General features: G+C 44.7%; 1 protein-coding gene across 3 annotated transcripts in view; it reads right to left on the bottom strand.

The window, feature by feature from the left end:
- LOC126199300 (E3 ubiquitin-protein ligase ariadne-1) overlaps window positions 1-27,172 on the bottom strand; it is a 92,322-nt gene that overhangs the window by 16,821 nt on the left and 48,329 nt on the right. For all 3 annotated transcript variants that reach the window (XM_049936135.1, XM_049936133.1, XM_049936134.1), the window contains exons 6-8: window positions 14,125-14,346; window positions 12,354-12,484; window positions 8,258-8,462 (exon numbers count right to left, since the gene is read on the bottom strand). In XM_049936135.1, coding sequence (XP_049792092.1) covers window positions 8,258-8,462; window positions 12,354-12,484; window positions 14,125-14,346 — 558 coding nt within the window. The remainder of the gene's footprint in view (window positions 1-8,257; window positions 8,463-12,353; window positions 12,485-14,124; window positions 14,347-27,172) is intronic.

The following is a 27,172-nucleotide window of genomic DNA, read 5'->3' as shown; positions in this document are numbered from 1 at the left end:
GGTGCAATGTTGGAATTACAGTGGTTTTGGTTGCAACGAATGTCAGCAAAGAAGAGCTTCCATTGCAAGGATCGGGAGAAGGAGAGTACGTCTTTGACAAGTATAGTATGGTTAAATTTGGGTATAGGGCTGCCTTTGGATATGACTGAAACATCTGTGGAGCTGAGGGTTTTGGAGGAAAGCTTAAGACAGTGTTACAAGAATGTTTTGGCTCTGGATTTGGCGGAGAGTTGGTAGGGAGTTTTGGGGGAGCTAAAAGTCTGACGCAGGGTGGCTATGTTGGGGCAGTCCAATAAGATGTGAGCCACATTCAACATCGATTCACAATGACACAGAGGGGGGGAGGGGGGGGGGCCTCACGACGGAGGAGATAACCGTTAGTCAACCAAGTATGGCCGAAGCGGAGCCAGCATAGGATGACGCAGGCCTTGCGAGAGGCCCAGGAGGAGGACCGCCACGGAGTTGTAGAATCCTTAATCGCCCTGAGCTTCTTGGCAAAGAAAGAGTGTGTCATTCTGCATCCCAAAAGCCCAAAACCTGACAACGTATGCCGAGCGAAGGTCTATTTCCGGAATGCCAAAAGCAAGAGATGGCCTGATAGTAGCTAACTTAGCCAGTCGATCGGCAAGTTCATTGCCAGGAATCCCAACATGGCCTGGGGCCCAAATGAAAACCACCGAGCATCCACATTGAGCAAGGAGAGAAAGGGAGTCCTGGATAGTGAGAACCAACGGGTGGCGAGGGAAGCACTGGCCGATAGTGTGCAAACCGCTCAATGAGTCACTACAGATGGTGAAGGATAGTCCTGAGCAGGAGCGGAGACGGTCCAGTGCGCCCAAGATGGCTACCAATTCTGCAGTAAAAACACTACAACCATCTGGCAAGGAATGAAGTTCTGTGCATCGCGCATAGGTGTAAGCAAACCAAGTGTGGCCAGCAACCATGGAGCTATCAGTATGAATCACTTCTGAACCCTGTAATGAACTGAGGAGACAGTAGAATTGGTGATGAAGAGCTATCAGAGGGACAGAATCCTTTGAATCAACTGAGAGATGAAGACAGAGCTGCAGCCGGGAGACGCACCAAGGAGGGGTACGTGCGTGAGCAGAGAAGAGAGGCGGTAAAGGGAATTGCTGGAGCTCACAAAAGAGTGACTGAATGTGGACAGCCATGGTAGGCACACATCGTGGCCGCTGCTGTGGCAGGGTGATCTCCGTGTCTGGATAAAGGAGGCCATAATTAACGTGCTGTGGGGTGCAGTAATGCGGATTGCATAAGATATCAGCTGTTGTTGATGCAGAGCTCGCAGTGGTGGAATCCCTCCCTCTCCAAGAAGGCTAAGTACGGGGCTAGTCCAGAAGGCACCAGTCGCAAGTCGGATCCCACAGTGGTGGATGGGGTCTAGTATCTGCAGCGTCGAAGGTGACGCAGAGGACTTCCACAGTCTAAACGAGACTGGACCAACGCTTGATACAATCGCAGGAGAACAGAGCGGTCTGCACCCCAGGTGGTATTGCACAGACACCTAAGAACACCAATATGGGACCAGCACGTCCTCTTCCGCTGGCGAAGATGAGGGAGTCATGTCAACCGGGCATCGAAGACCAGACCCAAAAAGCAATGGGTCTCCACTACCTCAAGGGGCTGGCCATCGAGGAACAGTTCCGGATGGGAACAGACTGTACGGCGACAGCAGAAATGCACGACACGTCTTGGCCGCCAAAGACAAAGCCATGGGAGAGAGCCAATGAGTGCGCCTGGCAGATTTCCCCCCTGCAGACAGCGTTCTGCAGTGCCCATTATGGAGGAAGTGAGGTAAATACAAAAATTGTCAGCATACAAAGAGGGGGACACTATCGGCCCAACAGCTGTCACCAGACCATTAATGACTATGAGAAAGAGAGGGACGCTCAGCACAGAACCCTGTGGAACCCCATTTTCTTGCCGATGGGGAGTGCTGTGCTGTAGGAGCGGCCAACCTGGACCCGAAAAGAGCGACAAGAAAGGAAGTTATGGATAAAAATGGGCAGAGCGCCACGAAGGCCCCATTTGTGAAGGGTGGTGAGGATGTGGTGGCACCAGGTGGTGTCATAGGCTTTATGCAGATCAAAGAAGACTGCATGGAGGTGTTGCCTATGGGCAAAAGCCGACCAGATAGCAGACTCCAGGTGGACCAAGTTATCCACCGTAGAGCGGCCATAGCAAAAACCACTTTGAGTCGATGACAAAAGGTCGCGGGATTCAACTATCCAAAACAGCCGCCTACTCACCATGCATTCAAGGAGCTTGCAGAGGGTGTTTGTAAGGCTAATTGGGCAATAGCTATCCAACTGAAGAGGCGGCTTCCCTGGCTTCAACACCAGAACAACAATGCTTTCCTGTCACTGGGTAGGAGAGACTCCCTCAGTCCACAGATGGTTGAAGAGGGTCACAGTATACGATAGTGGCCAGCCACCAATGGCGAGGGCATTGGCAAATTTCCACTCGCTGAATGGAGCATTATATGGCTCCGAGCAGTGAGAAACAAAAGATAAAAGCAGTCGTTCTGAGCGGTCTTTCAGGAGAAGGAACATGGTCGGATACTGATCCGATGCCGAAGCTTGAGCAAAGTGCTGAGCGAAATTTTCTGCTACAAAGTCTGGATTGGTAAGGACAACACCATGCCAGAAATTCCTGCAACCCCAGTGGGAGGACGGTGGCCAAAAATTCGCCTGAGTTTCACCCAGATTTGTGAAGAGGGGGTGTGTGGACCTATGGCAGCTATATATAATTCCCAGCAAATCCGTTTCTGAAACTTGATTAGGTAGCGGGCCCAGGTGCGGAGTCGTTTAAAGACCAGAAGAAGAGCTGTAGATGGGTGCTGCTTGAAGTGTTGAAGAGCACAGTGGCTGTCTTTTATGACCACAGCAATTTCCAGAGTCCACCAAAGGACCATCTTCCGGCGTAGGGAACCCGAGGAAGAAGGGATTGCTGAAACAGCTGCTGAAAGGATGGCAGAAGTCAAAGTCTGAGTAGATTCCTCAACACTGTCGTGTGGCAATACAAGGGGGACGGGAGCAGAGGAGAAGGCACCCCAATCAGCCTTATATATGGCCCTTCTGGGAGGGAGACACTGAAGGAAGGTCAAAACAACCGGATAATGGTCGATGGTCACTGTCACATAAGTCATCGTGGACTCCCCACTGAATGGAGGAAAGAAGGCCAGGACTGCAGATGGAGAGGTCAATGGTAGAGAAAGTGCCATGCGCCATACTAAAGTGTGTGGGAGCGCCTGTGTTTAGTAAACAGAGGTCAAGCCCTGCCAGAAGAACTTCAACTGTCCTGCCCAGGTCAGTAGTCGTATCACTACCCCCAAAGAGAGTTGTGGACATTAAAGTCCCCTAATAGCAGGAAGGGAGAAGGGAGTTGTTAAGAAAGGTGGTGAGGGCATCGGATGTGGGCGGCCTGTCAGGTGAGAGGTAAAGCTTACAGATTGTGATTGGAGTGGCCAGATGGACCCTGACAGCAATGGTTTCCAGAGTGGTGTGGAGGGGAACCCATTTACTAACAATATCCTTGTGAACGCAGGTGCAGACACCACCAGAAGCCCGTAAAGGGCCAATTCGGTTCTGACAGGAAGCATGGAACCCATGAAGGGCACGTGAGTAAGAATTGACAAAATGGGTCTCCTGGAGGGCAATACAAGTGACAGAGTAGAAGGAAAGAAGGGGCTGCAACTCTGGAAGGTGACGCAAATACCCATTACAATTCCACTGGAGGATTCTCAAGCTGGAGTCCAAAGAGGAAGTGAAGGGACCAGAGTCAGTCACGCCGCCGAGTTGCCATCCGTCATCGATAGGGATGGGGTAATATCCATATAGGTGGTGTCAGACTCTGTTGGTTCACTGACTGGAGGAGGGGAAGGTTGCACCTCAGTGAGTACCGGAGGGGCCTTTCCCTTGTTCTTGCATTTCTGCTTCTTCTCTTGGGAAGGAACAGAAGTGCAGACTTCAGCGGAGGCGGCACGGAATTACAACAGGTAATCTTGGTGCCCACTGGCCGCGAATCGCGCTGCCGATGTGGAGCAGTAGCTCACCTTTCAGGAGGGTGCCGCGAAGAGGAGCCCTGGGAGGGAGCTCCAGGACCGGCAGCTGCCGGAGGGGAGTACTTCTCCGGCGGGGGGAGGGGGAGCAGCACCCGAAGGGGTGGGTATGGGAACTGACGGGAAGGGGAAGGGGAAGGGGGAGGGGGAGCAGGAGGCTGAAGGCATGGGGCGAATGGGGTGGGGCTGGAAAGAGGAGGGGGGGTAGGATGGGGAATGGACGTAACTGAAGCAAAAGTAGAAGTCACAGACACGGGATGGAGCTGGTCATACTTTTGACGAGCCTCAGTGTAGGTGAGCCGATCTAAGGTTTTGTACTCTTGAATCCTTCTTTCTTTCACAAACACCGGGCATACAGGCGAGCGTTGGAGAATGCTGGCCATGACAATTTACACACACTGGTGGCGGAGCACAGGCACTCCCCTCATTGAGTGGCCACCCACAATCAATGCAGAGGGGATCAGTGGTGTAGCATGAAGACATGTGTCCAAACCACAAGCATTTAAAGCATCTCATCAGCAGTGGAATATAAGGTTTTATATCACACCGATACACCATTACTTTGACCTTCTCTGGGAGAACATCCCCCTCGAAGGCCAGGATAAAGGTGCTCATAGCGGTGCGATTGTTTGGAGGGACTCGCTGCACATGGCGGATAAAACGAACCCCTCGCCACTCCAGGTTAGCACGGAGCTCCTCGTCAGTTTGGAGAAGAAGATCTCGGTGGAAAATAATGCCCTGTACCAAGTTCAAAGATTGGTGGGGCGTGATGGGAGACTGGGACGTCACCAAGACGGTCACAAGCATGCAGGGCATTTGATTGGGCAGCTGAAGATGTCTTTATGAGCAAAGCACTGGACCGCATTTTACTCATTGATTCCACTTCACCATACTTATCTTCAATAGTCTCCACGAAAAACAAAGGCTTGGTCGTGGCAAAACTTCCGCCATCCATCCTGGTACAAACAAGGTACCGGGGGAAAGGTTTCAACCCAAGCCGGCAAGCTTGACCCTCCTCCAGGGGGTGGCCAGGGAGGGGAAGGCCGAAGAATCAGAAGAAGGAGTGTCACATCTCCTACCACTCTTAGAGACGCCCACAGAATGGCCAGAATAGTGAAGCTTTTGTCGCTTCATGCACAAGGCGTCCGCCATAGTACCACCCACTCTGATCAGGGGCTCACTCGGTGGGTGCCACCCAGCCACAGCAAGGACCGTCTGGCACAGCGGCCATTGCCGGGTGTTATGGTGCCCCAAAGTGATGAGCATCGACTCCTGGGCATACACGAGGTGTTAACAGCTCGGGTACTAGCAGTTTGATCCCTGTGGTTGCAGGGGGCTCAGCAAAGTGGGTACTTAACAGCCCCACCACATGGACTGGTACCAAGCTGGTAACCTAGCAGGAGGGAGGCCAGGGTGCAAAGGGAAAGGGAAAGGGGAGGGGAGGGGGAGAGAAACCTGTACCATGGAAGCAAGGTAGGGAGTTCATCCCCAAATTGCTCACACTGAATGAAAAATTTTGGAAATGGAGGTCAAACCCAAGGGGACCAAAACAACGCTGAAAAGGAGATGGGAACAGCAAACTAACAAATAGCACAGACCAAAACAAAGCCAGGAGGACAGCCAGGTCGACCTAAAGAAGTCCACTAAGAGGGAAAAGAGGGAGCAAGGATAGGGAGGGAGAGGAACAGGGACATGAACGCAGCCTGGAAAGGAAAGGAGACTGCAATAGCTCGGGGCCCCGTGCGCACCACACACGTACCCACAAAAGGACTGTGGGCCCCCTGGGGGGAACACTGTGGGTACAATGGGGGTTGGATAATGGTGCCCCAAGGTGGCAGTAAGATTTCAGCAAGTTGGATAACTTACGGAAGTGTTGTCTAGAATGCTCATCCAGGTGCTGGAGAGCAAGGGATTCAATTTCATGGATTGATGTATGAAGTAGGGATTGCAGAGTAGTAGTATCGTGTGGTGGGAGCAGAGGTAGTTCTGGGATGTCTGTGCCATGGAGAAGTGTTTGTACAGTACCAGGTTTGTGAGGGCCAGGGATTGATGGAATCTGAAAAGGTGTAGGTCATTGTGAATGGAGGGGTGGGATACAGAGAGAGGAATCTTTACAGTTAGGTCATTTGGAGAGATTCCAAGGTTTAGGCAGCATTTGAGAAACAGGATATTGGACTGGGTTTTAGCCAGAGAAAGCGATACTTTTCTGGTGTAAAGAAATGGGAAAGATGCAGAAATGGGCAAAATAGGTGTTTATGGTTGTGAGAGGAGCTGGATAAGCGAAAAGATGCAAAAAGAAGCATAAAAAACATGTGAAGACACACACAAACACGCACAGATAAGCACATATATGCACGCACATGTAAAAATATGCACAAATACATAAAAATATGCAAAATTACAATGAAACTGCATGAAACAACATAGAAATATGTTAAAAACGTACAGGAACGTGGGTGAGAATGAATGATGGTGTGTGTGTGTGTGTGTGTGTGTGTGTGTGTGTTGCAATAAGCAAAGAGAGATGGAGGGGGATGGGTTATGTCGAGGATCAAAAGTTTGTGTGTCATGAGCATGCACATTCTCCAGCTTCGCTACAGCATTTGCATCCTGCAATGATGGTGATAATTGAGAGTAACTTAACTGTTCAGACAAAACAGGATAGCGTCTTACTTTGTAGATTTTTATCTAAAGAGATACAGTGTGTATTGAAGTACCAAATGTTAGCCGTACACAAGGTTGGTTGATTAATTTGGGGGAGGGGACCATACAACGAGGTCATCAGCTCCATCGGATTAGGGAAGGAACTCTGCCATGCCCTTTCAAGGGAACCATCCCGGCATTTACCTGAAGCAGTTTAGGGAAATCACGAACAACCTAAATCAGGATGGCCAGACACAGGTCTGAACTGTTGCCTTCCCAAATGCGAGTTGAGTGAGCTAACCATTGTGTCACCTCGCTCAGTCATACACAAGGAAACACTGCAGGGAACCGAATCGTCGTCACAGTTTTGGTCGTAACCATTTCGTTTCCTATGGTTGCCTATAATACTGACAATGCAGTTATCCTTTTAATGTTTTGTAAGGAAACACTGCAGGGAACCGAATGGTTGTCACAGTTTTGGTCGTAACCATTTCGTTTCCTGTGGTTGCTTATAATACTGACAATGCAGTTATCCTTTTAATGTTTTGTTATACTTCTGTTTTACTAGTTTGTTTAAAACAGATATGATATTTTCATTTTTGTTAAACATGGAACATGTTTAATGCAACAAAAGAAGGCAGCTTATGAGCTTTTAAAATAACAACTGGAATAGGCTCTACAGAACCAAAAACAATGAAAGAGCTTGAAAGTTTCATTATCATTAGGAAATTAAGGTGAAAAGGGAAGTCCATGAAAAGATTCACAAGTGGTGTAGGGAAGACTAAGTGCAGGAAAAGACCTCGAAAATAATAATGGATTATGGCAGCTGATGTTCAAATCCCACATAACTCATAATGAGATGCAGAAAGATGGCAAATCAGCGGTAAGGATTAAATTTGGTAAAGAAATGCAAGATAAAGAGATAAATGAGAAAGAAAAGAGGAAAAATAAAAAGGCAATTGTGGTAGAGGTGTATGGGGGTGTGGAAGACACAATTCTGAGAGCAGACAGATACTTTTAATATGCACATTATGAATCTTTTAAATTTTTACAATCAGATTAATAGGTGTGCACGTCATCTTGATGATAGTGCACCAAACAATGCAAGTCGTCTTTAGCTGAAAGTGACTTTTCCTTTTCTCTTTACATTATATGCACATCCTTAGCCATACATTTTTCTGTCTGTCTTTTGCCCAGATGAAACAATCACTAATGCTAAACCTAGGAACTGACAATAATCCCATTGATTCCTCACTCTGTGTAGAAGTCTTTTCTGACTTCATAATTCTTTTCACATTATGTGTACCTTCATTTCAAACTTTAATAGCTTTCACTGAAGAGTAAATGATTTTTACACTTCATAGTGCCTTTTTTTCTTTAATTACTTCCTTTAGTTCTTGAGGATATTGCAGGGTCTTTATCACAAATCTACAGCCCCCCCCCCTCACACACACACACACACACACACACACACACACACACACACAGCATTTCATCTGCAAACTGTTAAATTATTAGTGCATAAAAACTTACCTCTATCCATGACATATTATGCTGCTGCATTTCTTCCATCTTTTCTTTCACTGAGGCATACAGCTTGTGTTCAAATTTGAGAGACTGCATGTGGTTCATGTACCGGTTACAATAGAATAAGTACCGTTGGAGAGCTGCACGTGACCTTTCTTGAGCATCCCTTGCTGCTTTTGCTTCTTCTTCATCATAGCGATTGCAATTATACCTACATTAAAAAGTAAATAATTGCAATTACATGCAAAGGCCAACATAAGAAAGTAACAGTTGAAAAAGAAAATGCTTCAACACTATAATATATAAACACACTGAATCCATTAGAGGAAGGGGAGCACAGAATGAGTAAATGAACAAATTAGGGGAGCACAGAATGAGTAAATGAACAAATTACCAAACAACATATCTTGTTTTTTTTCATACGAAATATAGTTTGCTTTTTCAGACAAAAGGCTGCTATGTGTCAAGAGAATACTAGCAAAACAGTTGGAAGTGTGACAATATACACATATGGAAAGCGACAGCCCAGTTGCATGTCTACTACATCAATGACTGACATAGATGAGAAGTACGGGTCTGGTAACAGACTGATCTGTAGCATAGCCTGATATCTATATTAGTGACTTGTTTAATGCAATTTTCATTACAAAAACTAAAACTGCACAAACTAAAAAGTCCTGCATATGCAGCCGAGGTCTGTGGTGTAGATTTTTCACAAAAACATCAGGGTAAAATTATGACAGGTTTCTCATATTAATATTTACTTTAGTTACCAATCTTATTGATACAATGGTTGCAGACTAGATAAATCACAAGTTTGGACTGTTGCTGACTGCTATACGCCTGATGGACCAGCTACGTAATCACTTTGCGCAGTTTTTCCATTTCCTTTTCAACACTAACATAGCTCTCACATTTACTCGGTTCTGGACCTTTTAGGTGTTTTAGATTCCTTTTGACACGAGCTTTCCTCTGCTGCACTTTTCATAATTCTGAGCATATTTGCAACTTATATGACACAGTATCTTACATTAATTAGTAATTTGCTAATTTAATACTGAGTTTCACTGTTATTCCTGTGAGTATTTTTATTGTCTTGCTTTGGGTACTATTAGTGCTGCAAAAGCTCTTCACAACTGCACTTGAATCAATGTCTTCACTAAAAATGCTTCCACCCTACACAATTTATAGCTTTTACACAAGGCTAATCCATAATAATCATGTACATGCACCTACATTGGTCCAAAGATGTCACAGGCAAAACCAATACTTCATGACAAACACATACAGACACGATCTATCCATTGTAGGCTCTAGCACTGTTTATGCACTGTTAGGCTTGTTGTTATTAGCAATCTGATGGTATTTTGTTGTATAAGAAAGTATGAAGGAGAGAAAATAAATGTTTTCACATCAATATCGATGAGTGTGGGGCATTAGGTAACTCTTACCAGAAAATTATCATGGCCTCACCTGCAGTTTTGGTTTATTTCAAACTCCACCTTATGCAAAATACTACTTATTTCTTTTTATTCACCCAGACATGTTTGACACCTATGATTCTCCAGCCAAATTTCATCATGCAATATCCAAGTTCAAAGCCAGTCTGACAATACCATTTGTTCTTATCCCCGCTCTTCTCAAAAAGCTGTAATCTGTGCACTGCTGGCAAAGACCTGCAGCATACAGCAAAACCCCGCTTTTACACTTTTCAAGGGACTTCAAAAAAATGGTATAAAATGTGTGAAAATGTAAAATGTGGGAAATAATGTTTTCTGCTGTAAAAGTTTGTATAGGATAGCCCCTTGTACTTTATGTATGATGTAAGTATATAACAGGCATCAGAAGACTTGCCAGGGCTTTTTTTATGATGAAATAAAGGTTTATTATCTAATAAAAACAGCTAATGTAACTGGAATTGATAACTGCTTAGGAAATGGAAACATCTGACTTAATTTCAAATGTCATAATCGATGTTTTTGGAAAGCCTGCAGCTGTCATTCATTATTTAAATAATGAAATACTGCACTAATTACATATTTTTCCATGCTTAGCACGACACAATTCGAGAATTTTTTCTTGTTGTCAAGTGCAAATATGTAAATAAATATTTTGTATAGTGTTATTCTGCATCTCTTGCACTGTACCCATCTTTTTAAGGTTATCAGGTACTTACTGTGCCTCATCAGTTATGTAGAAAACCACACACACACACACACACACACACACACACACACACACACACGCGTGCACAAACTATCACTGACATTGTTTGTCTGTGTGTATCATCACAAAAAATACATACATAAATGCTGTACTTGACAACGACAATAAATTCTTGAAACACATTTTGCTCAGCATGAATACAATACATAAGCGGCACTGTGTTTACACTAAAAACATTTGAGCAAAACAAAGTGAATGACAGTGTCAACTAGCGCTCCACGTGGCCATACGCTGAAACACGCTAAATATGGTTCGAGAAAGGTGTCACGACGATCACAATAATCACGAAACTCCATTTGCGCCGTAGAGACAGTTCAAAAATGGTTGAGATTGGTCATGATATCTTCATTCGAATGAACCTAGTTACTCCCATCAGCCACCACGCCAAGTAGAGCTAGGTAGCGGCAGGAGATACGGCACAAATAATTGTTACAGCTTTTACTCATTTACCCGTTCAAATCCATTGAATAGAGTGCACTGGTGTCAAGAAACTTAACCATTTAATATTTGTAAACACTACTGGACAGCCAACATTATAGCAGCATCATATTTTCTCCACAAATATTTTTTCGTAATACGTAAATCACAGGAAAATTATAAATATGTTGATGCAAAATCAGGTGCAAATTAACATTGTGGGCATAGGAAATTTGATGGAACCGATAAAAAATGTTGTAAATGGCATGAAAACGTTAATTCCGGGAACGTAAAAGCGGGGTTATACTGTACTTAAAACAGACATCTCATAACCTACTAATGGTCTTCAACAGCAAGTTTTCAGCACATCTCAGAAACACTCAACAGCTTACAGAAACAAAGGGCGAAATAATACAATAAACAGACAATTAACTTTTATTTCAATAAAACAGCCTAGGGAAGATACTGGAATGATGTAATGTTGTAAAACCAAATCGCAAACAACAGAATATGGCAAAGACACGGCACATGAACAAACTTTGAGAAATTAATTGTAGAATCGCTTGTGTGTGTGTGTGTGTGTGTGTGTGTGTGTGTGTGTGTGTGTGTGTGCGCGCGCGGGTGGGGGGTGGGGGGAGGAAGCTATCAAGTGTGGAAGAGGGGGTAATGAAAGAAGCCCCACTGGCACTATGGCAATTAGAAAGTTACCTCAAATGGGTAAAAATTAGGGAAGGAAGCATCCATGGCCTATTTAAGGAACTACCCTGAAGTGATCTATAGCAACACTGTAAAAAAGTAAGTACTGGAATGGGTAATGTAAGTGAAATAGGCACGGAAATGAGAACACACTATTAATAATTTAAAAAATGAAAAAAAATATATCTTAACAAATAGTTGAGATGTTGAGTTGCCGAAAGGCACAACAAAAAGACGGACAGAAAGTTAGTGTTTAGCCAACAAGGCCTTTGTGAAAAGTAAAACAACATACACACATGCACACACTCGTGCGAATGTGTGTGTGTGTGTGTGTGTGTGTGTGTGTGTGTGTGTTTTGTCTACTTTTCACAAAGGCCTTGTTGGTCAAAAGCTAACTTTGTGACAGTCTTTTTATTGTGCCTTTCTGTGACTCACCATCTCCGCTATATGGTGAGTAGCAACTATCCTTTTCATTATACTGTTAAATTCCATCAAAATAATTCTGTATCTGTTTACTGCATTTTTACTTATTAAAGTGAGATAGTTTAAGTAAGAAAAGCTACACAACTAATTCAATCTCCTGAGTATGCCATATTTTATCAATTGTGATTTTATCCACATGTGAGTGTCAATAATTTTACTGTGACTAGAATCACTTAATGGAAAAATGGATACTGCTTGTATTCTAATGAATGTTAGTGATATCCAGAACACATTAGTTCACAGAGAATTAGTTGCAGGTACTTATGGTGATAGAACTTACCATGAAGATCCATGAGGTTCCCAAGGACCTAGGCACACCCAGCAAAAATCTGCTTTACAGTTCTGATTTTTGCAAACCATGTGATTGCAGCCACCATCTTTCTCAATTGTGACATTACACTTTGGACACTCCTGAAAATAATTGCCAAAATGTGTTACAAGTTACTTCTTACTTTGTCTGGTTCTTTAAAACAGGTGACTTACCTACTACAGTTCCATATGAAAGATTTTGTATTCTATCCATGTCAAATTTTGTTTCTCAAAATATTATATAGAAAGTGGCATGTAATAAACAAAATGCAAGATTCAGCACAGGAAAAGGAAGATTATGTTTTGACGATGAGGTCATTCGAGATGGAGCAGAAGCTTGCATAGGATTACAATGGGGCTAGGATGTCAGCTTCCTTTCCAAAGGAATCATCCTTACATCTGACTGATGTAAACCAAAGAAGATCTAAATCAGTAATGCTGGAGGGGGATTTTAACCATGGTCTGCCCAAATGTGAGTCCAGCAGCCAATGTCCCATCACTGGTCTTATTGCCTTCTATAAGCCAGACACCCTTCTAAATGAGGAGTGAGAGCTGCTTCCCATGTATCCACTTTCGTTTCAGTTCAGACTCCTTACTTACAATGCACAATGTCCCACACATATTTTCAAATATTTCACAGTAAGTACATATTGCCTTTACCAAATTTGTTATTCATATGGCTTTATACAGTACACATGCACATATTCTTAAGAAGAATGTGAGCATGGAAAGTGAACAAGAATATTCCACACCTTTTGTACTCAGTGTGAGCAGTTATTACTTCTCACACCATTGTTACTCGGTAAGTGTAGGGTGAGTGCAGCAATTGGAAGTTTAGTTACGGCGATGAGTGTGAACTCCTAATGCACTGTGCAAATTGTTATCTTTGTATGAAATCTGCAGTTAATATGTCAAATAGCTCAGCAAGAGTTCTTATCTGAGTATTTATTTTAGTGCAACAACTTCATATCTAATCTCCTGAAAGAAGCTGTATAAATTTTCAGTCGGCTCTCAATAACATTTCAAAGTGCTGCAAACATTGGAAGCTTGCTTTAAACGTTCAAAGATATAAAAATGTGTACTTCACAAAAAAAGTCAACTCATACAAATACCTGGGTGTAACACTTTGTAGTGATATGAAATAGAATGTTCACACAGGCTCAGTTGTGGGTAAAGCATGTGGTAGACTTCAGTTTATTGGTAGAATACTGGGGAAGTTCAATCAGTCTACAAAGGAGATTGCTTAGAAATCACTCGTGTGACCGGTTCTAGAATATTGTTTAAGTGTGTGAGACCTGTACCAAATAGAACTAACAAGAAATATTGAATGTACAGAGAGAAGGGCAGCATTAATGGTCACATGTTTATTTGATCAGTGGAACACTGTCACAGAGATACTGAAGAAACTGAACAGACAGACTCTAGAAGACAGACACACTATCCTGAGAAAGTCTACTAACAAAGTTTCAAGAACCGGCTTTAAATGATGACTCTATGAATATACTGTAACCTCCTATGTATCACTCACATGTGAGAATAAGATTGGAATAATTACTGCACACACACACACACACACACACACACACACACACACACACACAGGAATTCAAACAATCATTCTTCCCGCACTCCATACATGACTGAAATGGGGAGAAACCCTAATAACTGGTACAATGGGACGTACCATCTGCCATGCACTTCATGGTGGTTTGCAGAGTATAGATATGGACATAGATGCTAACCTTTGTGTTTGCTGCTATCCAGTTAGAAGTCTCTGAGTCATCATCGCACTTCTTTATCCACTTACGCAGCAAGTGGCATTTGACAGGATCGTGCCAGTTCTCGCCACATGCGAAGCAGAACGTGTGTGAACACTTACATGTTACAGGCCTGGCTTCCACATATTGCACTTTGATTGCATTGTTGCAATCTGGAGAGGGACACCACCTCAGCAAACGATTGCACTGTAAATAATCAACAAAAATACAATTAATGTTTCTAACCTTGCATAGAATTAAAAACCTGAAGTGGACCAATTCTCTAGAACAGTCAACAAAAGTAAGACCTTTTAATCAGTTACTTTCTTATACTTTTGCATTAAAGAATCCTCATGATAGTTCACCTATTAGTTTGACATTTCTTTTACAAAACACATCAAATAATGCATTAATGAGTCTTGAAACAAATTATGCTCTTTTATTAATTGTATCTAGTGTGACAAAATTTATTATTTCGATTTTGACAAATGGCCAGGTTATCATCTTGGATATAACTTTAATGAACTTACAAATTATGAACTTGCTATGTATTTCTTAGGTCAAGTATATGGTATACAACAACTTCACAAAATCTTCCATTAGTTACTGCCTCCTCTAACTGTTCTGCCTATGCTATAACTACCAAAATTATGTTGCATACTCAACACCATTTGCAAAATATATATCCACAATAACAAGTTCATCCCCATACTTATTTGTTTAATGACTGTCTCGTAAACTGCCATGTCACAAATTCTTTCAATATAACTGTAAGGTATTTACTTTCACAGGATACTTCAAATACTGTGTGTATCTAAGAATGTCACTCTGACACTGTTACACTTTGAAGATAGCGAAATTAATTTTGGCTAGATGAATATCTAAAATACATTAGCATTGGGATTCTGAACAGAGTATCCGCAGAAGTGTAGTACCATACTGACATCCAGTACACAACTGGAAGAGTGTGAATTGAAGTTAAGCCACAGTACACAGTGAATATTTAGGAGCTATAGAAGAAGTCAAACTGCTGTATGCTGTAAAATTATGAAAAGGATAGGTTGCTACTCACTGTGAGGATGACACGTGACACGTTGAGTTGCAGATTGGTACAACGAAAAGACTGTTACACAGAGAGGTTTCAGATAAAAACTTAAAATTCCAAAATTTCCCAGTTATAAAGGTGAAAATACACTATACACTGGGTGAAAGTACATTATTTCTGTCTTAAGTGACAATATACTTTCTGTCAGAGCTGTAAAATGTATCAATCCTTTTAATGGTGAGGGTTTTTAAACACAGGTGTAGAACTTCTTTAATGCACGGCAACATGTATACTGCATATTTTTGTATTACGAAAGTATAAATACGAATTGCACAGAGTACAGTAGCTTCCAAAGCACTGAAATCGAGATCGCACTGTGCACTCAGCTTCTGTCAGCCAATCATAGATTTTAATTTGCCGGATATAGACTGGGAGACTCAAACGTTCATAACAGGTGGCAGGGACAAAGAATCCAGTGAAATTTTTTTAAGTGCTTTATCTGAAAACTACCTTGAGCAGTTAAACAGAGAACCGACTCGTGGCGATAACATATTAGACCTCCTGGTGACAAACAGACCAGAACTATTTGAAACAGTTAACGCAGAACAGGGAATCAGCGATCATAAAGCGGTTACGGCATCGATCATTTCAGCCATAAATAGAAATATTAAAAAAGGTAGGAAGATTTTTCTGTTTAGCAAAAGTGACAAAGCAGATTACAGAGTACCTGACAGCTCAACACAAAATTTTTGTCTAAAGTACAGATAGTGTTGAGGATCAGTGGACAAAGTTCAAAACCATCGTACAATATGCGTTAGATGAATATGTGCCAAGCAAGATCATAAGAGATGGAAAAGAGACACTGTGGTACAACAACCAAGATAGAAAACTGCTGCGGAAGCAAAGGGAACTTCACAGCAAACATAAACATAGCCAAAGCCTTGCAGACAAACAAAAATTACGCGAAGCGAAATGTAGTGTGAGGAGGGCTATGCGAGAGGCGTTCAATGAATTCGAAAGTAAAGTTCTATGTACTGACTTGGCAGAAAATCCTAAGAAATTTTGGTCTTATGTCAAAGCGGTAGGTGGATCAAAACAAAATGTCCAGACACTCTGTGACCAAAATGGTACTGAAACAGAGGATGACAGACTAAAGGCCGGAATACTAAATGTCTTTTTCCAAAGCTATTTCACAGAGGAAGACTGCACTGTAGTTCCTTCTCTAGATTGTCACACAGATGACAAAATGGTAGATATCGAAATAGACGACAGAGGGATAGAGAAACAATTAAAATCGCTCAAAAGAGGAAAGGCCGCTGGACCTGATGGGATACCAATTCGATTTTACACAGAGTACGCGAAGGAACTTGCCCCCCTTCTTGCAGCGATGTACCGTAGGTCTCCAGAAGAGTGTAGCGTTCCAAAGGATTGGAAAAGGGCACAGGTCATCCCTGTTTTCAAGAAAGGACGTCGAACAGATGTGCAGAACTATAGACCTATATCTCTAACGTCGATCAGTTGTAGAATTTTGGAACACGTATTATGTTCGAGTATAATGACTTTTCTGGAGACTAGAAATCTACTCTGTAGGAATCAGCATGGGTTTAGAAAAAGACGGTCGTGTGAAACCCAGCTCGCGCTATTCGTCCACAAGACTCAGAGGGCCATAGACACGGGTTCACAGGTAGATGCCGTGTTTCTTGACTTCCGCAAGGCATTCGATATAGTTCCCCACAGTCGTTTAATGAACAAAGTAAGAGCATATGGACTACCAGACCAATTGTGTTATTGGATTGAGGAGTTCCTAGATAACAGAACACAGCATGTCATTCTCAATGGAGAGAAGTCTTCCGAAGTAAGAGTGATTTCAGGTGTGCCGCAGGGGAGTGTCACAGGACCGTTGCTATTCACAATATCAATATACATAAATGACCTGGTGGATGACATCGGAAGTTCACTGAGGCTTTTTGCAGATGTTTGCTGTGGTGTATCGAGAGGTTGTAACAATGGAAAAGTGTACTGAAATGCAGGAGGATCTGCAGCGAATTGGCGCATGGTGCAGGGAATGGCAATTGAATCTCAATGTAGACAAGTGTAATGTGCAGCGAATACGTAGAAAGATAGAGCCCTTATCATTTAGCTACAAAATAGCAGGTCAGCAACTGGAAGCAGTTAATTCCATAAATTATCTGGGAGTACGCATTAGGAGTGATTTAAAATGATATGATCATATAAAGTTGATTGTCGGTAAAGCAGATGCCAGACAGATTCATTGGAAGAATCCTAAGGAAATGCAATCCAAAAACAAAGGAAGTAGGTTACAGTACGCTTGTTCGCCCACTGCTTGAATACTGCTCAGCAGTGTGGGATAGAAGAGATAGAGAAGATCCAATGGAGAGCAGCGCGCTTCGTTACAGGATCATTTAGTAATCGTGAAAGCGTTACGAAGATGATAGATAAACTCCAGTGGAAGACTCTGCAGGAGAGACGCTCAGTAGCTCGGTACGGGCTTTAGTTAAAGTTTCGAGAACATACCTTCACCGAAGCGTCAAGCAGTATATTGCTCCCTCCTACGTATATCTCGCGAAGAGACCATGAGGATAAAATCAGAGAGATTAGAGCCCACACAGAGGCATACCGACAATCCTTCTTTCCACGAACAATACGAGACTGGAATAGAAGGGAGAACCGATAGAGGTACTCAAGGTACCCTTCACCACACACCGTCAGGTGGCTTGCGGAGTATGGATGTAGATGTAGATGTAGATGTATATGTCACATGATCTCATCAACCAATGACCGCAGATATTCTGGGCATAGGTCATGTGTTGTAGTCAACCAATAGCAACATCAATGTTAAGTAGTACAAACACACAAATAGGAATCTTAATGGTTCAAATTAATATGCATACAGTACAGCTACATGAAAAGCTAAGATGTCACATGTAATACTGCTCATCGAAATCTTCTTCTGTTTTTCCTCTGATGGTGTGGTTAGGCAGGATCCCAAGAGCACAGCTTCAACTGCAGCAGCTGCATATTTCTGACAAGCAAAATTACAAATTTTGCTGCTGTGCACTAAATATTTCATGGGTTATTTGTCTGAACACATTTTGTCAAGCACATCGACTTTTCCACTGAAAATCCAATTATGTGGGAAATTGCTCAAGAAGTCCACAGTGCACGTTTTTCCATCGTTACTGCATAATTTGTAATTAAAAAACTAAAAACCCACTGCGATTGTGAAAAAAGCACCTAGTGTTAAGTGTTAACCCAGGTTTCGGCATAAATAACTACACCTCTTCAGAACAACAATAAAACCAACAAGTGCCTAAGAAGACCTTTGTCAATGATTAAAAGAACACCATGGCTATACATTTATAAACGAAAAAGAAAAGGAAAACACAAACAGTACATATGTACAAAGTCAAAACCACTACTTAACTTAATGGTGTACGCTCCACCTCACACCGGCCTATGTTCGATGGGCCATGACCCGCCATAAACTGCAACTGCAAGTTAAGTAGTGGTTTTGACTTTGTACATATGTACTGTTTGTATTTTCTTTTTCTTTTATAAATGTATAGCCATGGTGTTCTTTTAATCATGTACATATGTACTGTTTGTGTTTTCCTTTTCTTTTTCGTTTATAAATGTATAGCCATGGTGTGCTTTTAATCATTGACAAAGGTCTTCTTATGCACTTGTGGGTTTTATTGTTGTTCTGAAGAAGGTTTAGTTATCTACGCCGAAACCTGGGTTAACACTTAACACTAGGTGCTTTTTTCGCAATCGCGGCGGGTTTTTAGTTTTTTAATATATTAACCAACAATTCCTGACGTGCTGTGATGCTGAAGGTTCTTTAATTTGTAATTTATGAAAGAACTGCAATAAATATGGAAAACTAATGTTTATTCTTGGTATTTTTTAGCTTGTGTTATCCTTTAGGACAAATCAAATGCATATGTGCCATTAAAATTTTAAATAATGGCATAAATGGATGGTGTTCTAAGCCTGAAATTTTTCCAAGCGGCTGGCGCTCAAAGTATTAAGTTTTGAATGAGAGTCAAATGTGCTGCAATTAAAGAATTCATCACAAATACTAACACACAACATTATTCATCTTGTATAAAAGGAAATTTGCTTTGTAAGTAATGTTTCACAAGCAACTATTCACAATGTTTTCCTGCAACCTGTTACAAATGCAAACAGTTGTGATGTCACATTCGTAGAAAGCAGTTTGTTGTTATGAAGTGTATGTATGCTCTTTGTCCTAAAGCCTTTGACACATTTTGTTGTTGGAAGATGCTTGTGTGTACAGTGTGTTTTGGTGTTTTAAATGGCACGTTTCTTTGGAACTAAATTTTTATTTTGGTGTTACTCACTTGGTTACATTTTATTGTTGCAGAACTGTTCTGCAGAAGTGGGGTAAAGTAAAATTCTTTGTTACAGTATCAGCTCTTACCAGCCAAAATCACAAAAATTGAACTGAAAATTAAAACAATGAAAATTTCCCCAGTTTTTCCCAGGTGAAAAAATCTCATGTTTTTCCCAAATTTCCTGGTTTCCTGGGGGATATACACCCTTGTATACAAACAAATCCATGGCACAGTCACTGGGCACATGCACAGTGGCCCCCCTATGTCAACTTTTTTTGTTTATGGGTCATCTAAAGGATACCTTCCTAGACTCCCAAAACACCCAACCCCTGGTCTGGTTCTGGTTCACTGATGATATCTTCATGATCTAGACATAGGCTAAGACAATCCATCCTTATTCCTTCATAGCTCCAACACCTTCTCTCCCACTCGCTTCACCTTGTCCTCCTCAACCCAGTGTGCCACCTTCCTGGACGTTGACCACCACCACCACCACCACCACCTCCTCCTCCTCCTCCTCCTCCTCCTCCTCCTCCTCCCCTCTCTGATGACTCCATTCACATGTCTGACCACACTAAACCCAACAACCATCAACAGTAGCTGTGTTTTGACAGCTGCTATCCCTTCCACAAAATCCCTCCCTTAAAGCATGGCCACCTGGTTCTGGCGTATCTGCACTGACAAGAACTACTGTGCCCAGTGTCTTGAAGGTATCAGAAAGAACTTCACAGACAGGCACCAACTCCCAGAACTAGCTTGTTAACCAGTTTCCTGAGCCATATACCGACCCACCCAATCCGCCCAAGAGCCGAGCCCCCCCCCCCCCCCCCCCCCCTTCCTCCTCCTCCTCCTCCTCCTCCCAGGACCCAGCTATGAAGGAATGCACCTTAGTGACCCAATACCACCCCGAGATGAGAAAAACTGAAACACATTCTTCATCATGCCCTGTAATGAGAGGCATCCTACTAAGATTCTTCCCCCTCCACCTAAAACAAGCTGCAATCATTACACAGCTTTTCATATTGGTACGACTACCAACCTGCTACCCACCAGGATGAATGGCCACTGCCAAATTGTGGCCAAGAGCAAGGTAGACCACCCTGTGGCACAATATGCAGCTGAACATAACATTCTTGACATCAATGGCTGCTTCACAACCAGGGCCATCTGGACCCTCGCCATCACTACCAGCTTTCCTGAAACGTGCAGATAGGAATTATCTTTACACTCTGCTCTCTAAATTATTCCGACCTCAACCTATGATAACCTACTGCCTCCACACTCTCCACCCAACGGTTTCCATCCCCTCTATCCTATCACCTCTTTCCAATTCATGTCCTCTCACTCTCATTGTGCACTACTCTCTACCACTGTACTCACTAGTCTACACCCTTACACCCTTACCCTACTATCCCCCTGTAATAACACTGTTCACGTTTACGTCGCACTTCACTTGGTGTAGACCGGGACTGTGCCCTAGGCATGCTCAATGTTAACTGACTGGGCACGGCCCGTGCTGCCTGAGTTGTTGTTGTTGTTGTTGTTGTTGTTACGCCGGCAGAGGTCGCGTCCGAATTCTCGTGTGCCCTCTGGTGGATGGGACTCTACTTGCGGCAACTACCGTCCGTGACGCGCCGTGCTGATGTGCGCCTCCCGCGATCTTTCTGGTGGCTACTGCACTCCTCCTCCTTCGGGTGTGAAGCCACTGTGATCCACTGCGTCGGAAGGTGGAGCGTCGGGCAGGAGCGATGACCTCCACATCCATTGGAAGGCCGGAGTCGAGGGGATCTGCCAATCCTCGAGCCAGAACCTTCGAATACGGCTGGAAGTGACCCACACGAAGAGGCCCCCGTCGTCCCACCACAAGAGCCCAGGACAGAATGGGGCGACAAGCTGTCGAACTCCGGATCCTGTGCCACCTCGGGAGGGGCAAGACCCAGTGGCAGGGACGATGGGGAAGGGACGACCACAGGTGAACCAGCCTCCTGAGAAACCGGGCCTGTGAGGCGGGCCGGCTCTCGCTGGGGCATCTCGAACGATGGCGATGCCGGTGCTGGAGCTACTGGAGGCTGCCAAGGCTGAGAACGATCGCAGTGCGGCAGTCACAGCAGGGAGAGGCGGTAACGTCCCCTGAGAAACCAACACGGGTGCCGGCAATGGGGAAGCCGGTGTCGGAGGGTGGGTGCCCAAACGTGGACGTAGCTGATTTTGGTGACGACGTACCACCCGGTCCCCTGCCTGCAAGGTATACAGCCGGCGGCCATTTCGGCGCAGGACCACCGCCAATATCCAACGTGGATTGCGACCAAACACACGTGCCCAGACCGACATACCCAGTGGAAAGCCAGGTACTCCGTTTTGCGAAGACTGGCGAGGACCAGGCCGGAAGAGGTGCAGCAGAGTCCTAGGTTGGCGCCCATGGAGGAGCTCTGCGGGGCTGCGTTCGCCCATTGGTGTGGTCCGGTATGCCGTCAGGAAAAACGTCAATGCCTCCTCCGCAGGAAATTCGTGCACATACTTTTTCACCTGCGTCTTAAATGTGCGCACCATGCGCTCGGCTTCCCCATTCGATTGTGGATGGAAGGGGGGAGAGCAAACGTGCCGAATACCGAAGCACCTACAAAAATCCTGGAAGGTCTGCGAAATAAACTGCAGTCCATTGTCCGAGACCAGGGTGATTGGCAGACCTTCCACAGAAAAGATTTTTGCTAGTGCCTGGATTGCAACTTCTGAAGTGGTTGAGGAGCAGCGAACCACATATGGGAATTGGGAATAAGCATCAATGACAATGAGCCAAAAGCCATTGAGAAACAGGCCCGCAAAATCGATGTGAACACGTTCCCATGCTTGGGTTGCTGGCGGCCAGGAAGAGAACGCTGCCCTGGGAGATGCCTGTTGGCTCGCACACTGGGAACAGGCGGCCACCAAGTGCTCAATTTCTCTGTCAATACCAGGCCAGTACACATGTCTGCGAGCCAAGGTTTTAGAACGGGAAACACCCCAATGCCCCGCATGTAATAACGTGAGGACCTCCCTTCGTAAACTTGCAGCAACAACCACGCGAGGAGCTGTATCATCGGTAGCCAGAAGGAGAACTCCTTCCAAGACCGAGAGGTGGTCTCGTAGAATAAAATAATTACGAAGAGGGTCCGAGGTGCGGCCTGGAGGGCGGGATGACCACCCCTGCTGAATGAGGCGAACTACTTGCCGGAGAACCGGGTCAGCTGCCGTTTCCCTGGCGACTCTAGAACTAGTGATCATCCGCTTGCCGGGACGCCACATCCAAATGAAAATACATAATCTCTTCTCGATCGAACTTAGGATCCGGGCCCACCGGAAGATGGGAAAGAGCGTCGGCATTGGCATGCTGTCTGGTAGGGCGAAAATGAATGTCATAATGGTACTTAGAGAGGAACAAGGCCCAGCGCTGTAGTCTGTGGGCCGCCCTATCCGGAATCTGAGAGGCGGGGCCAAATAACGATATAAACGTCTTATGGTCAGTGATTAACTGAAACTTCGTGGCATACAAGAAAGGGTGAAACTTGGTAACAGCGTAGACAATAGCCAAAGCCTCTTTTTCCACCTGGGAGTAATGGGCCTGCGCGGGACTAAGAGTTTTAGACGCAAACGCCAGTGGTTGCTCGGAACCATCTGCGTTGCGATGGGCCAGGACCGCCCCCACCCCATACTGCAAAGCATCTGTAGCCAGGACCAACGGCTTATGGGGGTCAAAAGTAGCGAAACAAGGTGCTGACGTGAGGAGGCCCTTCAACGAGTTGAATGCTCGCTCGCATGCAGGCGACCAATCAAAAGGAACACCCTTGCGCAGAAGGCAGTACAGGGGGTGGGCTATAGTGGAAGCCCTGGGAATGAACCGGTGGTAATAGGCTATCTTGCCTAAAAAAGCTTGTAACTCTTTCAGCGAAGCGGGCCGAGGAAGGTCGACGATACCTTGGACCAAACTTCCTAGTGGCTGGACGCCGTGCTGAGAGATGGTGTAGCCCACATACTCAATGGACGGTTGGAAGAAGTTTGACTTATGCAGGTTGCAACGCAAGCCCACAGACCTGAATTTGAGAAAGAGGGTGCGAAGGTTGTGCAAGTGTTCCTTCGTGCTGTGACAATTATGTCATCCAGGTAATTAATACAATGAGGGATTGTCAACGTGACGTGCTCAAGATAACGCTGGAATATCGCCGGGGCACTGGATATTCCGAAGGCCAACCGCTGATATTGGTAAAGGCCAAACGGGGTGTTGACGACCACCAGCCGTTTGGAGTCCTCATCAAGTGGTATCTGATGATAAGCCTCCGAAAGATTGATTTTCGAAAAATATTGGCCTCCCGCCACGGCGGAGAACAATTCATCAGCACGAGGCAAAGGATAGGTGTCCACCACCAATTGGGAATTAATGGTGGCCTTGAAATCACCACAAATACGTAATTTTCCAGAGGGCTTCCTTACAATAACGAGGGGCGAAGCCCGCTCACTAGAAGAAATGGGAAGAACGACCCCTAGGCCTGTCAGCCGGTCTAGCTCTTCCTTTACCTGAGGGCGGTGAGCCAAGGTGTCTGCCTCACGCGTAGAAAACGCGGGCGAGCCGACGCCTTCAACGTTAAGTGAGCTTCAAAATCTGAAACACGCCCCAGGCCCTCCTCAAAGATATCTGGAAAGTCTGAGATCAAAGATTCCAATGATTGATAGGGAACGTCTTCGGAGACCAACTGTATGGTGTCAGCGATAGAAAAACCAAAAGCTTGAAAGGCATCCAGGCCAAAAAGGTTAGCGGAGCTCGCGTCACTGACAACAATAAAAGTAATAGGCCGAGTGACTGATTTGTAAGTCACGTCGGTAGTGAATTGACCCAGTAGGGGAATGAACTGTTTACCATAACCGCATAGACGCCGGTAAACTGGCGCCAACGGGGGCGATCCAAGGTCGGAATAAGTTTGTGCATTCAACAACGAAACTGCCGCGCCCGTATCTACTTGCAGTTGTAACCGGCGCGACAGAACTGACACCTCGATAAAGAGTTTGCGTGCCGATGCGTCGGGAGCCTGGCCCGGTGAAACTTCCTGAATGTCAACGTCCATGTCCTCTGTACCTGCTTCCTTCGATTCTTTTGAAGCTGAGCGGCAAACTTTAGCAATGTGACCTTTTTTATTACATTTGCGACAAACGGCCCAACACTGGGGGCACTCTGACCGATCGTGATGTCTATAGCACGACACACAGGACGGCAACAGGGGCCAGCGGTCGGAATTCTGTTTACACGCCGTGCGGGAGCGGCCGTAACGGCCGGATTGTACCGCTCGCACGTCGTCCACCCCGGACGCAGTGGACGCGGCCGCGCCACCCTGAACTGCCGCGACGTTGCACCACGCTTCCAGCTGTTGACCTGCGACATGAGAGACTTCATACGATTGAGCAACGGACAGGACTTCCTCGAGGGAAGGGTCTTCTAACTGCAGGGCCCGTTGCCGGATCTCCCTATCAGGGGCTGAACGAACAATGACGTCGCGTACCATAACGTGGGCATACAACTCTCGTGACTGCTCCGTGACAAAATGACACTTGCGACTAGGACCGTGCAGGGTAGCGGCCCACGCCTGGTAAGACTGATGGGGCTGTTTCTTGCATTGATAGAACTCGACCCTAGCCGCCACAACATGCATGCGGCGGCGGTAATATGAAGACAGCAATGAACACAGTGCGTCAAAAGACAAGGACAAGGGTTCCTGCAACGGCGCTAGCTGCCGCAAAACTTGATACAGCAAGGGAGATATCCAAGACAAGAAGAGAGCACGACATACCTCCGCATCGGCAACACGAAATGCCTCGAAATGCTGCCGAAGGCGATGTTTATATGCGTCCCAATCCTCCGCCGTCTCGTCATACGGGGGAAAGGGAGGAGGGAATGGCACTGGAGCAGACTGCGTGGAGAGCAACGCCGGAAGCACTTGTTTCATGGTGGCCATGAGCTCCGTCTGCTGCTCAACCAAAACCCGCACTAAATCCTCCATGCCGTGGAGAACCTGCGAAACCGGAACAACAACGCAACACGCGAAAGAACGACCCTACTCGTCACCAATTGTGTAATAACACTGTTCACGTTTACGTCGCACTTCACTTGGCGTACACCGGGACTGTACCCTAGGCATGCTCGATGTTAACTGACTGGGCACGGCCCGTGCTGCCTGAGTAGTAGTAGTAGTAGTAGTAGTTGTTGTTGTTGTTACGCCGTCAGAGGTCGCGTCCGAATTCTCGTGTGCCCTCTGGTGGACGGGACTCTACTTGCGGCAACTACTGTCCGTGACGCGCCGTGCTGATGTGCGCCTCCCGTGATCTTTCTGGTGGCTACTGCACCCCCCTTCCTGCCTCACTCCAGATTACTGCTTTCGTTCAACACAACAGTTGCAGTCCAGCTAGAGCAGACGAAGATAGGAGTTGTGTGTGTGTGTGTGTGTGTGTGTGTGTGTGTGTGTGTCTCCTAGTGTGACACTCGCACTCACTCACTTTGTGAGTGTGTGGGGGGTGCAGCGGCAGGGGAGGGGGGCGCACATGGGTGTGTTTTGCTCCTTTCCTTTCTGAAGAATGCTTTGACCGAAAGATCAGTTCTTAACAGCCTTTTTATTGTGCAACTCAATCTGCCATCTTTCAAGTGAGTAGCATTCTATTCTTTTCAGAATTGTTGAATTTATTTAACCTTGTACAGGAGCTATGAAACACAAGAATTCACCCTGAAAGGTGGGAAGATCTGAGCTGCCGAAGTTGGTGGTTATGTGCCTGTGGTGTTTGCTTGCTTGTACGAATGACTAGTATGCGTTTCTCTTTCTTCTTCTGATGTAGGCTGTGGCTGACAGCTAATGTGTAAGTGTCTTTTAATTGTGCCTGTTTGCAACATAACGTGTCATCTTTATGACAAGCAGCTACCTATCCTTTCTTTACATTGTTGTGCAATTATTTAAGGTATTTCAAATGTCTTCTCAACTAATAAAAAATGTGTATATATTTTCCCATAAAACACACCTTTTTAATACATTCGAAGATGGGTCTGAAATACTGTAATAAGAAGATTACCACATTTACAACACTGGATCAAAACTGGCATACAATTTTCACATCCAGAATGGCAAGAAATAAAATGAGTACCATAATTTCAAAACATTGTGTAAAAGATTCTGTATCTATGGGCCACAGCTGAAAGAACCCAATATGTGAACAGTAGGTACTGTGAAACAGTATTCTCAACACAGTTCTGCAGAATCTCTTAACCCCCTCTCTGCTTTACCATGATCAAGAACCACAGTGTTAACCAGGAAGTGTTTAACTTCGTAGCAATGTTGCATTCATTAGAAATGAAGCAGTACCTTAGTTATTGCCAAGGGTAGGGGCAACAAATTCATCCTGACATGCTAATTTGTAATAACTTGTTTAAGAAAGCTACGAAACAAGCTATCATCGAATGATTATGACTGCTCAGTTTTGCTGCTGTACCACTGCACTTGGTGAGAAACTTATTACAAGACTTGGTCACTTTAAAGATATACACTAATGATGGGATAATAATTGGTGTTGCAAGTTATAGAGACAATTTCAATGTATACAG

Source organism: Schistocerca nitens, chromosome 8, assembly GCF_023898315.1.
Source record: "Schistocerca nitens isolate TAMUIC-IGC-003100 chromosome 8, iqSchNite1.1, whole genome shotgun sequence".
Classification (NCBI taxonomy): Eukaryota; Metazoa; Arthropoda; class Insecta; order Orthoptera; family Acrididae; genus Schistocerca; species Schistocerca nitens.
The sequence above is the reverse complement of the archived record's forward strand: the minus strand, read 5'-3'. Positions and strand labels throughout refer to the sequence as shown.